The sequence below is a fragment of the Octodon degus genome, unplaced genomic scaffold, assembly GCF_000260255.1.
Source record: "Octodon degus isolate 3935 unplaced genomic scaffold, OctDeg1.0 scaffold00102, whole genome shotgun sequence".
Classification (NCBI taxonomy): Eukaryota; Metazoa; Chordata; class Mammalia; order Rodentia; family Octodontidae; genus Octodon; species Octodon degus.
This window is the reverse complement of record NW_004524678.1, coordinates 5,325,651-5,339,545: the sequence shown is the minus strand read 5'-3', so window position 1 is coordinate 5,339,545 and position 13,895 is coordinate 5,325,651. Positions and strand designations below refer to the sequence as shown.

At 43.6% G+C, this 13,895-nt stretch overlaps 1 protein-coding gene across 2 annotated transcripts in view; it reads left to right on the top strand.

Moving 5' to 3' along the window:
- Nucleotides 1-8,790: 8,790 nt before the first annotated feature.
- Lrr1 (leucine rich repeat protein 1) overlaps nt 8,791-13,895 on the top strand; it is an 11,604-nt gene continuing 6,499 nt past the window's right edge. The window contains exons 1-2 of one of the 2 annotated variants that reach the window (XM_004638772.2): nt 8,791-9,005; nt 12,011-12,109. In XM_004638772.2, the coding sequence (XP_004638829.1) occupies nt 8,814-9,005; nt 12,011-12,109 (291 nt within the window). In that variant the 5' untranslated portion in view covers nt 8,791-8,813. Of the gene's footprint in view, nt 9,006-12,007; nt 12,110-13,895 lie in introns of both variants that reach the window. The other variant, XM_023723744.1, reaches the window with a different exon arrangement.

Below are 13,895 nucleotides of genomic sequence, written 5' to 3'. Positions count from 1 at the left end.
TAATAATTTAAATTAAATTTACAAGTTGTGTTGAAAAGAGACTTTCCACCCAGTTTTAACTTTCGTGCCTCAATGTCCTGGATGCAACTGAACGAGCAGACCACGGTGGAGGACATCCCCAAGACCTTGCTTCCTCACACTCCAGGCTTGTGAAAGGGTCACCCCCAGCGTAGACCTTTTGGGAAAGCAGTTCGGCATGGGCTTAGTGTGTAGTCTGTCTGGACAGAGATGAGCATGATGCAGGATACCCGCTCGCTAGTGCCTAATATTAGCTCCTTCAGCACAGCTCTGATTGTTACCTGTGGAATCATGAAAAAAAAAAAAAAAAGAACATATCAGTCCCGGCTGTCCGGGTTCTCTTGGGAGTGCCTGGCACCGTGGGTGCTTATGAATTGTCTTGGAATCCAAGGAACATTTGAGCTTTCCTAGCTACCTCTAGGATCTTCCTGACAATATAGGGATAATAGTTTATCACCGTGGAAAACATACTTCCCAGAGGTTTAGTTTCTAGAAGTTTAATTGCAGGTGCCAGTTTGCTGCTGGTCGACAAACTTGGAATTAATGTTAAATAGGCCCTGTGACTAGTAGTCTGGTTCCAGCTTGGATTCATGAAATGTAAATACCTTACCACCAAACAACCAGGATTTGTTTTTTTCCAGTATCTTCACTGACAGTCAGTGCTCTGTACTATTAAAAGTGCAATTCTTCAGACTGGACATGGTGCCACAGGCCTGTAATCCCAGTGCTGTGGAGGCTGAAAACAGGAGGATCACGAGTCCAAGCTGTGTAGTGATACCCTGTACCAAATACATATTTAAAAAAAAATTTTTTTTAAGTAGAATTCTTAACTTTTTTAGCTCTAATCAGGTTAGAGAAGCAATTCCAGAAACCCTGATGCTGCTCCCCTAGGACTATTCCCGATACCAAAACCTGTACTATTCAGCGTTCTCCAGGGGAATAGAACCAGTACAGGCAGGCAGGCAGATGAAAGGGGACTCTAGGGTAACAGGCTCACAAGCTCAGTTTCTGCAGTCTGCAAACTAGAGACCCCAGGACCCCAGTAGCATGGCTGAGTCCCCACCAAAGACCTCAGACCCGAGAAGTCAAATGGTATAACTCAGGCTGAGGCCAAGGCCTGCGAACTGAGGGGCTTCAAATGTAGGTCCTGGTGTGCACAGGTAGGAGAGCCTGGAGTTCTGATGCCACGAGACAGGCAGCAGCCCAGTTTGAGAGACTAGGAAATGTTTTCATCTCTTTTATTTTTTTCCTTCTATCCAAGCCTGTCCACATTGAGGGTAGATCTCCCAACTTAGTCTACTCAATTTCATGCAAGCTCTTAAATACATACTTAGAAATAATTTGCTTTTTTTTTTTTTTTTTTTGTTTACAGTGGTGCCTCACTATCTTGCGGTTCGACTTTTGTGGACTCACTATTTCACAGGATTTCAAAAATATGAATCAAAAATATATATATTAATCTAATTTATCGCTGATTTTTCGCTGTATTGCAGGATTTTGCAGTACCATACAGTATATGTATGTTGTTAAAATTATGTAGGTTTCCGAGTGTAGAAAATGTTAAGAACATTAGAAGTATTTTGAAAAGTGTGAAAAGGGGGGCCAGGGTGATAGCTCAGTAGAATAAGTGCTTCCCTGGCAAGCCCAAGAGCCTGAGTTCAATCCCTGGTTCGGCAAAAAAAAAAAAAAAAAAAGTGTGTAAAAGGGTATAAATAAGAGTGTGGGAAGGATTTTTTTTTTTAAATATTTATTTATTTATTTATTTTGTGTGTATGTGGCCAGCTCAGCCCACCAGGGGGCGGGGCTGGCTGGCATGTGGTGCTGGGGGATTGAACCGCGGTCCCTGTGCTTTGCTTAGCTTAGCTTGTTCTAAGTAGGTGCTTTAGACCACTGAGCCATCTCACCAGCCCCGGGAAGGATTTATAAAGCCTTAAAATATATATAAATACTAAAACAAGTATAATGTTGCTACATCGCTGATTTTCACTTATAGTAGGGATGCCTGGAATATAACCATTATATATCTTTTGCAAAGTTTATTAACATTTTTGTAGTAGCAAAAATACAAGAGCTGAAAAAAAAATACAAGGGCTGATCAAAACCACAGGGTGTTCACTTTTTGTTTTTATTAGTGCATATTGGCAGCACATAGTAATTACAGCACGATGGGGAGTTGGTACGCAAACACAACACATCCTAATTCTTTTTATTTCCCCTGCCCCTCCCCCACCAGAAATAATGACTTAAAGCCATGCATGGTTACACATACCTGTAATCACAGCAATCTGAGAGAATGAGGCAGGAAGATTACAAATTCAAGCTCAGCTTGGACAATTAAATAACTTTAGTAATGCCTTGTATTACTATTTTTTTGAGACAGGGTCTAGCTATGCAGTTCAGGCTGGCCATGATCTCACAGCAATCCTCCCTCCTCAGCCTCCTGAGTGCTGGGATCACAGGTGTGCTCCACCACACTCAGCTAGCTTTGTTTTCTTGTTTTTTTAATTTTTTAAAGGACTGAGGATATAACCCCATGGGAATGCCCTGGGTTCAATCTCCAGTACTAAGGGAAAAAAAAAAAAAAAAAAAAAAGAGTATCAACTTATTGTCTGTTGAATGGTTTTTTGTGGTGTTGGTGGTGGTGGTACCGGGAATTGAACTCAGGACCTTGAACTTGCCAGGCAGGTACTGTACCACTGAGCTGTATCCCTGGCCCTCATGTGTCTTCTTGTGAGTATGCCAAAATTCCTAAAAAGATTTTGCTTTCCTGTGATACTTTTACACTTTTAGTTTTTATTTTAAATCCTGAATCCACCTAATTTTTATTTTATTCATTTATTTTTTTGTTGTTTTGAGACAGAGGCTCACTTTGTAGCTCAGGCTGAACTTGAACTCACTTTGTAGCCCAGGCTGGTCTTGAACTTTCAAGGATCCACCTGCCTCAGCCTTCCCAGTGCTGGGATTATAGCTGGGAGCCCCCATACCCAGCTTTCCTGTTTAACGCTCCCCAACGCAGAGGGAGAACACCAAATCTGCCCTTCCATGTCTAGAGGTTTACTCAATCAATATGAATTCAATGTGAGCTTGCGCTAATCTAGCACAATGCAGGCTCTCACAAATATTTGCTCAGTGAATAGCATATATTTATATGAATAGCATACTTATATATGCAGCTAATTTATTCATCCTACATACATAGAGAACCTACTGTACATAAACACTACACTAGGCCCTGTTGATAGCACTACTGACTCAGGGTCCAGGAAGCGTGCAGTCTGGAATTGAAGATTCCTATTATACACGTAGCCACACAGCAACACTGTGGACAAGATGACCTAAATTTCTCCTCGTGAATGCCTGAAAGTGCTGGATGAAATGTGACATATCTTACAATCCGGAGTTGATTTCTCAAGAAAGGGTTAGCCCAAGCACGAAGTTTAAAGCAGGAACTGAAGAGGCTCCCCAAGGAGACTTGTCCAGCTAAGAAACAGGAACTGAATCCCAAAGGGAGCAAGTGACAAGTTGTTGGGCAGCTGAATTTAATGACACAGCCAAGTGTAGAAATCCATGAAGCTTTTGGGGAATTAAGGCGGCATCCTAGACATGAACTGCAGCCCTACTTGATCTAATCTATAAATGCATGGGCAAATCTCTTCATTCTAAGTGCACCACTTTACCTTGTGTCCAATGAGGGGAAGTAGAATTTCTGTAAACTATTTTAGCTCCAAAAGTTCAAGAAGCTTGGCATGACGGCGCAGGTTTGTGAGAAGAGTAGACTTGTCTGACCTAGAGCATTGGAAATAGATTTGCACTGGTAAATGTCACCTAAAATGTAATAAAAGCCAGGCAAGGTGGGGCATGCCTATAATCCCAACACTCCAGAGGCAGAGGAAGAGGCAGAGGCATGAGGATCACCCTGAGTTTAAGGCCAGGGCTACATACTGAATTCAGGGCCAACCTGAACTACGTAGTGAGACCTGTCTCAACACCCACCCACCCAAAAAAGCTGAGAGTTCAATGATAGGACACATTTGTATAAGTTTAATTTGACTACAGTGTGGATGGTAGGTCACTATATCAGCCTATTTAATATTCTTGACTCCCATTTTTTTCCAAATCCAAAGTAATCACTTCATTCACCCCAGAAACTTTCCTGAAGAGATCTGAATTTTATGGTAGTGTTTGCCTATAATCCCAGTACTCTGGCAAGTTGAGCCCAGAGGATCACAAAACAAATATATATGTAAAAACATCTTCTAAAATTTTCAGGCTGAAGTATAAAGGCTTCAGTTTAGCAAACAAGTTGTTCTGTTTCGCTTTAGTTTGCAGTAGTGGGGACTAAATGCAAGGGCTTTACACAACTTTGAAATTTGGTTTCCTTGGGGCCGGGGAGATGGCTCAGTAGAATAAGCATTTCCCTGGCAAGCACAAGGGCCTGAGTTCAATTCAGGTTCTGCCGAAAATAATAAAATAGAATAAAAGAAATTTGGTTTCCTTTTACTTTTTTTTTTTTACTTTTACTTTTTGAGAAGTGTTAGGTCCTCACAAGTAGGTCTTCCCAAAATGAAAAGAAAAATCTTCAACAGGCCAGTCTGTTCAAACAGGAAGACTCCCTCACTCACCCTGAGAAAAGAAAATAAGTGTTTATCAGGATGGCTCCCAGGCCTGGTCCTCAGGCTGAAGAGAAACCCAGTAAATCTACAGAATGACACGCTTTAATAAATCAGCAGAATACCACTGTCATCTTGTATTTCCCTCCTCCCAAAGAAGCGCCAGGCCTACCCATGACCCCTGAGAAACTTAAAATTTTCCGTCTTCCTCAGTGAAACCCTCCCCCATACCTAGGCTAGTGTACAAAGCTGATTCTCATGTATTGATTATTAAAACTGTCCTATTAATCAGCTGTGAAACTGTCTCATTCATATTTATTTCTCAATAAAAATAAATAAAGCTAATTCTCTTCCTTGGCTCATGGTCAATGGCCTTCTCACCCTTGATCAGGTTGCACTCAGCCTGAAATAAAGAGATCGCTGCTTGCTTCAATCATGCCTGTGCAGGTGGTCTTGGTTATTCCTCAGGGTCTAGCCTGACAAAAAGGTCTCCCTAAATGTCTAAATTGCCTAGGCTTGGCACAATACTTTTTGGACAGGGGATGGGGTGGGGGTGGGTGTTAAGACAGGATCTCACTATGTAATTCAGACTGGCCTTGAACTACTAGAACTATGTATGTCAGGCTGGCTTCAAGTTCTCAGCAATCTTCCTGTCTCAGCCTCCCCAAGTACTGGGATTACAGGTCAATGCCACATGCCTGGCTGGCTCAAACTTTTGACCTTTCTGCCTCAGCTTCTCAGAGTACTGAAATTATAGGCATGTACTATCCTGCTGGGCTCTTACTACATTTTAGATCATGCTTACTGTTGTAAAAATACCTCCTGGATCTATTTCCAATGTTCTAGATCAAATAAATTTACTCTTACCCATAGATTATGCCCTTGTTCTTGTAAACTCTCATGGAACAAGGTTATCACTTCTTTTTTTTTTTTTTTTTGCAGAACTGGGGCTTGAACTCAGGTCCTTGTGCTATCATTTCTAACCTTAGGGAGCTACAAATAGAGTAAATTTCATGGAGGGCAAAAAGGGAAAAGTCAGAAAGATTAACTTTTCTGGGTTTTTTGCTTTTTTTTTTTGTAAAGGGAATTGAACTCAGGACCTTGCTCTTGCCAGGCAGGCACTGTGTTCATGAGTTATATCCCTGGCCTTCAATTATCTGTTGAATGCTTAGTAAGTGCCAGAAACCCATGGAAATAAGTGAAATACAACTTTAAGTGCAACAGGAGTACACAAAAAGAAAGGGCAAGATGGTAAAGAAGGCTTAGTGGAAACTGAGCTGGGTTTTGAAAAATTAATAGAATTAGAATGAACAAAACAGAAAGGGGGTAAATGAGCGTGGCAATGCAGGCCTGGAAGGGGAAATAATTTTATAGAAGAAAAATAAATCTATTTGACTCCTTTTGCAAAAAAAACTGTACCCCAACTTTTAATTCCTGTGAATTCCTATTTCACACTCTTTAACAGAAAAGATCAAAGAGCAGTTTTTACTTGTATTATAGATAGTAAAGAGAGGTGTAGATAGATGTTCAAAGAATCCTTCAATTCACAATCCTCTAAAGTCAATACCTGGAACATAAGTATATCAGACAGAGCTGGGTCTGGTGGCGCACATGTGAGGCAGGTCTTGAGCCCATTTAAGACCAGCTGGGCTATAAAGTGAGCTCAAGACCAACCTGAACTGCATAGCAAGACCCCGTCTCAAAAAGAAAGAAAAACTAATTTATATGTATTGGACAGAGCCTAGTATGTCAGCCATGAAAACTGAGTAAAACCCTCAAAATTAGATAAGCATTTATTTTACATTCAAGTATTATCTTTCATTTTTTAAATAGAGCAATTTTGTGTTTTGTTTTTCAGACAGGGTCTCACTAAGTCACTAAACTTGGAAGATGAGCTTGAGCTCAAACTTTTAATCTTTCTGCATCAATCTCCAGAGTGACCAGATTACAGGTGTGTACCACTACATCCAACTTAATAAAGTAATCTAGGAGTACTGCATAGCGAAACGGTAGCATTTACCCAGTATGTATCAGGCCCTGATCTCAATGCCCAGCATCACTGAAAAAGGTGGAGATGGGCACAAGACATCTCTTTATGAAAGTATGACAATTATTCAGAGGTATACATCGTTTCACTTGAAAATCACCATTGAACTATTGTGCAATTCTCAGGTACTTAAATAATTTAATATGTAGTGAATGCACACTTCAATAAAATGCTGAAGCTTTTTGTCTTTACTTTTTGCATATTTCTACTTTGGGGGGGAGGACTGGGTCTCGGTATACAGTGCTGAAATCACACCTAGCTCATATTTCTACCCTTAATTGTGGCCAGATGTGGTGGTGTACAGCATTCCAGAGGCTGAGACAGTATAGCCCAGACTTTATTTAGGGCCACCTTGGGCTACACTAAGTGCAAGGCTATCTAAGTTTATATGACAAGTTTTTATGACTTGATTAATTTCAATTAATTAATTAGGCTGCGGAGGCAGCTGAGCGGTCTATGTGCCTGCGTGGCAAGCGCAAGGTCCCGCGTTCTACCCCCGGTACCACATGCCCTGCTGGTCCCAGAATTCCATCCAGCCTTGCTATGCTGGCCTCCAGAACTGGGAGTGGTGACACACACTTGTAATCCCAGAGATGGGGAGGCTGAGACAGGAGGGTCACTACGAGGAGCTGCACTGGAAGACACTGTACCAAATAAAACAAAACAAAAATAAATAAAATTATTCCTGTCAAATGTGCTAGAAACGGAGCATATTTAACGTACTTGTAATCCCTTAAGCTTTTTCTTCTATATCATCCATTCAAAGAACAAAAATAGTCTCTACAAAGTCCTATCAGCTAGTTGAGGCCGCGGCTCCTACCCAGCCGCCGCCGCCACCGCCAAGCGCGATTTGCTCGACCGGAATTGCCACCTCTGGTCCTGCCTGTCCTCGAAATTCTGTCCTTAAAAATTCTGAGTTGTAGTTTTATTTTTCCTGTAGCCTAGCGATGAACTGTTGCTGAAGGAGTGCTTCAATGCTCTACTACCTACACACGACAGAATATGAAGCGAATGAGGGACTGCTAACTGCCTCAATCACTACTTTTCCTCAATCAAACTGGTTTTTACAATGGGGATTCAACAGTAATATTTTAAGTTCAGTACGCTGGTAAACAGGGATAAATCATAAGCTTCTCATATTTGAACTTAAAACTAGTGTTTGGAAGCCGGGAGTGGTGGTGCATGCCTGTAATCTCTGAAGCAGGAAGATCATGAAGTGTATGCAGCTCAGCTCCAAATCGCCAGTTTAATCCTCATACCAAGGAAAGGGAGGAGGGGGACAAAGTAGCTCAGAGAGGAAAGAGCGGCACGAGAGAGGGACAGGAAACATGTCTTAAGGTAATTTCACAATAATGAAAATACAACTCAGACACAATGTTTAAGCGTAAGGCAAGGGAGGCGCTCGGGGCACAAAATTTAGCGAGGAACTTTAGGAGCCCGACAGTGAGCGCCTCCTTTAAATCTGCGCGCCAGGTCTCGCCCTCGCACCAGCTCAATAAATGGAAAACGGAGCCCCCAAAGAGTTCCTGGGTCTGGGCGCCTTCCGAGCCTCGGCTAGTTGAGCCGCGGCTCCAACCTGCCCAGCCGCCGCCGCCAAGCGCGAATTGCTCGACCGGAACTGCCATCTCTGGTCCTGCCTGTCCTCGAAAGCTCCGCTGACAAAGAGCGGGGTGAGAAAAAAGCCTGTCCTTTCAGGAAATGTCGCGCCCTCGCCGGCCGTCAGGACTGCTCTGATGTCCCAGGGCCGGTTCCCAACACACTCAAGGGCGGAGGCTTCCCTTGGGCACTTCGGTAGCCAGAAGCAGACAACCGACAGCCGCGCCGCCCACCACCACCGCCAGCGGCCAGCGCGCGGGGACTCACGGGCGCCCTCGCCGAACGCCTGATTGGAAAGGCGCGGGCCGGGCCCTCTAGCCGTCAGTAGCTCTGTCGCGCGGGCCGGGGCCACAGCACGGCATCTGGCCCGCACCTGGAGGCCGCGCGGACCCCGCAGGACCCCGCACGCCCGCGACGACCGCACGAGCAGCGCAGGCAGATCCGCGGGCAGCCCCGCCCACTGAGGACCCCGGCGCGGCGCGGGGAGGCGGGAAGGGGGAAGTTTCAAAGCCCGGTGGCTGGGTGGCCGCTGCCCGCGAAGGATGAAGCTCCACTGTGAGGTGGAGGTGGTCAGCCGGCACTTGCCAACGTTAGGGCTGAGGAACCGAGGCAAGGGCGTCCGCGCCGTGGTGAGCCTGTGTCAGCTGCGGGCCCCAGCGAAGGGCGAGCCGGGCCCGCGCTCCGCCTGCCTGCTCGTCTCCACCATGAAGGACAAGCGCGGGACCTGTTATGAGGTACGTGGGGCTCTTCCGGGGCCGGGAAGGGCCGCCCTCAGGTCTCGCGTCCGCTGTTTCCCTCGTGCCATGGGTCCGCGCCTGAACCCCACTGCACCCCAGCACTAGGGTCAAGCTTTCCCATGTTTGGGTTCATTTTCTTGCCTTTTTCTGTGACTCAGAATTTACAGCTTTGCTACTCCGTGTTCGGTAGCGTCCTCACCCTTCCATTTTTCTAAAGTGTCAGCCTAGGCTGGGGAGATAGCTCAGTGGAATAAGCACTTGCCTGGCAAGCAGAAGGTCCTGAGTTCAATCCCTAGAACCGCAAAATAAATAAAGTTTCAGCCTGCGTGAAACAACTGCGAATGGGGCTGCTGTCTACTTGAGGGAAACAGTATCAATAGAGCGGTAGCAAATACAAGATTGTTGGAGCGACTTTCCGAGCATTTTGTAAACGTGCAGTACCTTTGTGTCTTTATAAACAAAGCTGAGGAATAATTCTCGCATCCTTGCACCTGACACGACTGGGTTTTATACAATTCCCAAGATAGTTCCCTTGTTGTATTCTACAAGGAATAATGGTTGGGAAAAGTGCTACCATCTCGTTTAGAATCACCCAATGTTTAAGTAGTTGAAAATCTAATTTTCTTCTCTGTCCATGGAATCCATTTTTTTTTTTTAAGTTTGAAAGAATTTTAGAAGTCATTTTCAAAAAAATAAAGTCATTTTCCATTTTATAGGTCAGAGAACAGTTACATGACAGAACAAATTTGTAACTTGAATTGGGTCTCCATTTGCTGAGACTAGTCTTTGTCTTCGGCAAAACTGACTTCTTTCACACCCAGTTCCGATTTTGCATCTTAAAAACGTGATCTCCCTTAAAACATCTGCTTCATGAATAGACAATGGCTAGTGGGGATCTGAAGCAAGATTTTATTGTGAATCCCTAGTGGGAGACTTTTGCGTGCAAGGTGCACTTCTAGATACTGTGGGAAATAACACACTGTGTAATCACAGCCCCTCAGAGTTTAGAAAGGGAGAAACAGAAACCACCACTTAAAATGGACCATAATAAGTGCTAATAGTAGAAAAATCAAAAACTAAATATGGATTTGTATTGTAGGAGCTTGGGAGGTTGGTAGATGTGATAGCACAGCACTCCGGATGTGGTGAAGGTGCAAACACCTGACACTAGGCCTGGCCAGGAAGAGTTGTTATTGCTGGCAGGTGTGACAGGACCTTAGGGCTATTTCTTAAATGTTTTATTTTTCTATTTTGTGACTTTAGCTACCATCGATCAAATTATGACTTCTAAATCTGTTTTCGTTCTCTCCCTTAACTTCAGATTTAAGTCTACCTCCTATTGGGTGTGTTTGAGCATTCAGAATCAGAATGTCTGAAAATTCATTTTCCTTGCTATTCTACCCCAGCCTGTTCTGCAACTCATTAAATAGCACCCCCATGCAGAAACTTTAAAGCCCTTCCTTCCCCACATCTAGCATATCAGATCTTTTCAGTTCTACTTCCTACGTGTTTTTTCCACACTTTATCCCTTCATCCTCCCAGGGCATTGAACCTTCATTATGCCAAGCAAGTGTTCTACCATTTGGACTGTTCCCCCAGTATTCTGGTCAGTCTTGTAAGGTTTCTCCTTCTGCCATTGTCTCCCCAACCCCATCCTCCTCTCCTCTAGAGTTCCAATTTAACACTGCAGTTAGAGGGAATTACGGTTTTATTTTTAATATTAGGAAACCCAGGGCCGGAAGTATGCTAGACAAATGCAGCACCGCTGAACCACATCTTCAGTTTTGATTTTTTACAGAATTTTAGTATATCCCCCAGGCTGGCCTCAAACTTGCAATTCTCTTGATTTAGCCTCCTCAGTACTTCAACTACAGGTGTTGGAGATTGAAGTTCCTTTAGTGGATTTCATTGTTCTTAGGATAAAAATCTAAGGTGGTTTTTTGTGTTTTTTTTTTGATGAGACAGGATCTGTGTAGTTCAGACTAGTCTTGAACTCACTATGTAGCCAAGGCTGGCCTCCAATTCTCAGTGATCCTTTTGCCTCTGCCTCAGACCTCCCCAGTGCTAAGAATACAGGTGTGCCCCATTGTGCTGGCCCCCTCCTCTTCTAACCTTTCAGGTCATCTTGCTCCCCCTAGAGTGAGTAAATTTTCCTTGATAGGATGGTAGCATCCTTCACTTCTCTTGTCTTAATGTTTTCCATGCTTTTAATTACTTGTGTAGTAACTCATCAGATTATCAACACTAAGTATAGTTACCAGGTCAGTCTTTTTTTTTTTTTTTTTTTTTTTTTTTTGAGGCAAGGTTTTGATGTACGGTTTAGGCTGGCTTTGAACTCATTTTGTAGTCCAGGCTGACATTGAATTTGAAATTATCCTCCCGCACCATCCTCCTGAGTGCTGGGATTACAGTTGTATGTCACCACATGAGGCTTTACCAGACTTACCACTATGTCTCAAAGCCCCCTTTTTTTGTTTACTGCTAATAGTGGCTTCTCAATACTTATTGAAATCTAAAGCAAAAGCATCATGAAAAAGTTTGTGTCAGTTACTGTTGTAGTCTGAGGAGACAGCAGTAAGCAAGACAAGAGTTCTACCCTCAGGGAGCTGGAGGTGTGTCCATCTCAAACTAATGGACTAAGACTATGAAAGCAAATTACTACTGCACTTCTTACCTTAGCTGCATGGTTGGAATAGAAAGAGAGAGATTATCCAGGAAGATTCAGGAATCTGATCTCAGAAAAGGAGTCAAGACTGATAGGGTAATAATCTACTGCAAGGTAGATAGGGATGTAACCACTCAACTGCCAGAACTATAAAACACCCAGACTTCAGGATTAAAAGCTAAACCAAGGCCAAGGATGTAGCTCAGCAGCTACATGAATCCTTCAGATTAATGGCCATACGGGGAAAAAAAAGTCTGGCAGAGTGACTGACTATAATAATAAGTATTGCTAAATAACAGTATTACTTTTGTCCTTTTTACCTGTTGGTTTTAAGCAGCTAAAGGAGAACATTGAACAATTCTTCACCAGATTTGTGGATGAAGGGAAGGCCACTGTCCGGTTAAAGGAACCTCCTGTGGATATCTGTCTAAGTAAGGTATGGTATTAAAAACAGCAATCAGGGGGCCCGCCCACTAGCTCAGTTGTTTAAGTGCCTGCTTAAAAAAGCAGTGAGGCTCAATTTCCACTGATTCGAACCCAGATACACCAGCCAAACCAGAAATGACCTGAGGGCCTGTTCGGGCCTCCAAAAAAAAAAAAAAAAAAAAACCAGCAATCAAGCCCTATGTGGTGGTGCACACCTGTAATCCCAGCACTCAGGAGGTTGAAGCAAGAGGGTTGTTGTAAGTTTGAGGCCAGTTTGAGGCCTGGCCTACAAAATGAGCTCAAGACCAGTTTATTTATTTATTTATTTTTTTTTATTTATTTTTATTTTTTTGGTGGAACCAGGGATTGAACTCAGGCCCTTGCACTTGCCAGGGAAGCGCTTATTCCACTGAGCCTTCTCCCCAGCCCCTCAAGACCAGTTTATTTATTTATTTATTTATTTTTAATTTTATTTATTTATCTGTGTGCGTGTGGCCAGCTCAGCCCACCAGGGGGCAGGGCGGGCTGGCATGTGGTGCTGGGGGATTGAACCGTGGTCCCTGTGCTTTGCTAAGCTTGTCCAAAGTAGGTGCTTTAGACCATTGAGCCATCTCACCAGCCCTCAAGACCAGTTTAAACTGCATAGTGAGACCCTGTCTCAAAAGGACAAAAGTAAATAATAGAACAGCAATCACTGGGCATGGTGGTGCACACCTATAATCTTAGCAGTCAGGAAACTGGAGCAAGAGGATTGCCATGAATTTGAGGCCAGCTTGAACTACATAGTAACAGGCTGTCAATAAATGAACACATAACATACATACCTATCTACCTACTTCAGTCAGCTGTTTGGCTGTGTTTTCTTTTTGTTTTGTTTTTTTGGTTTTTTTTTGGTGGAACCAGGGATTGAACTCAGGCCCTTACGCTTGGCAGGTAAGTGCTTATTCTATGAGCCATCTCCCTGACCCCCCTTGGCTGTGTTTTCTTTTTTTTTTTTTTTAGATTTTTATTTATTTATTTATTTTTTTTTTTGGTGGAACCAGGGATTGAACTCAGGCCCTTGCGCTTGCCAGGGAAGCGCTTATTCCACTGAGCCATCTCCCTGGCCCTTGTGTTTTCTTTAAAAAAGAAAGCAATCCATATACCCTGATATCCCATACAGCTGACCAGAGACAGACTTGTGGGTGTGTTGAAGAGACTGAGGCAGAGAAGCAGCTTCTCAGATACCCTGTGCCTTCTAAGAGAGCAGAAGTTACTTCAGTTAGGTTCCTAGAATGAGGAAGAAAACTGGGCTTGTATCTGTGCCCATGGGGGAGCTTTAGGATATTCTTAGCCTGGAACTGTCTATGGCATATCCCCAGCCTCTGAGAGTATTGGGTTTGTAGGCATGCACCACCACGCCTGGCTTCCATTTCTTCTTGAGCGCCATCTTAACCTCTCAATAACTATTATGTAAAAATATCTCATGCATGCATGCCTGTAATCCCAGCACCTGGAACCTGAAGCAGAAGGATCACTGTGAGTGTGAGCCCAGCCTGGGCTCCACAGAAGGTTGAAGGCCAACCTGAACTCCATAGCCAGACAGCAGAGTAAGTCCACCCTGAGCAGTATAGCAACTTAGATAGACCCTGTCTAAAAAATAAAAAGGGCTGGGAATGTAGCTCATTTGAAGGCTCTGGATTCAATCCCCAGTGCTACCCTCTTCCCCAACATGAGTGATCTCATTAGTTGCCACTTTTAGTGCCATTTGTTTCCTATTCTTTTCTTCGCTTTTTTTTTTTTTTTTTTTTTTTTTT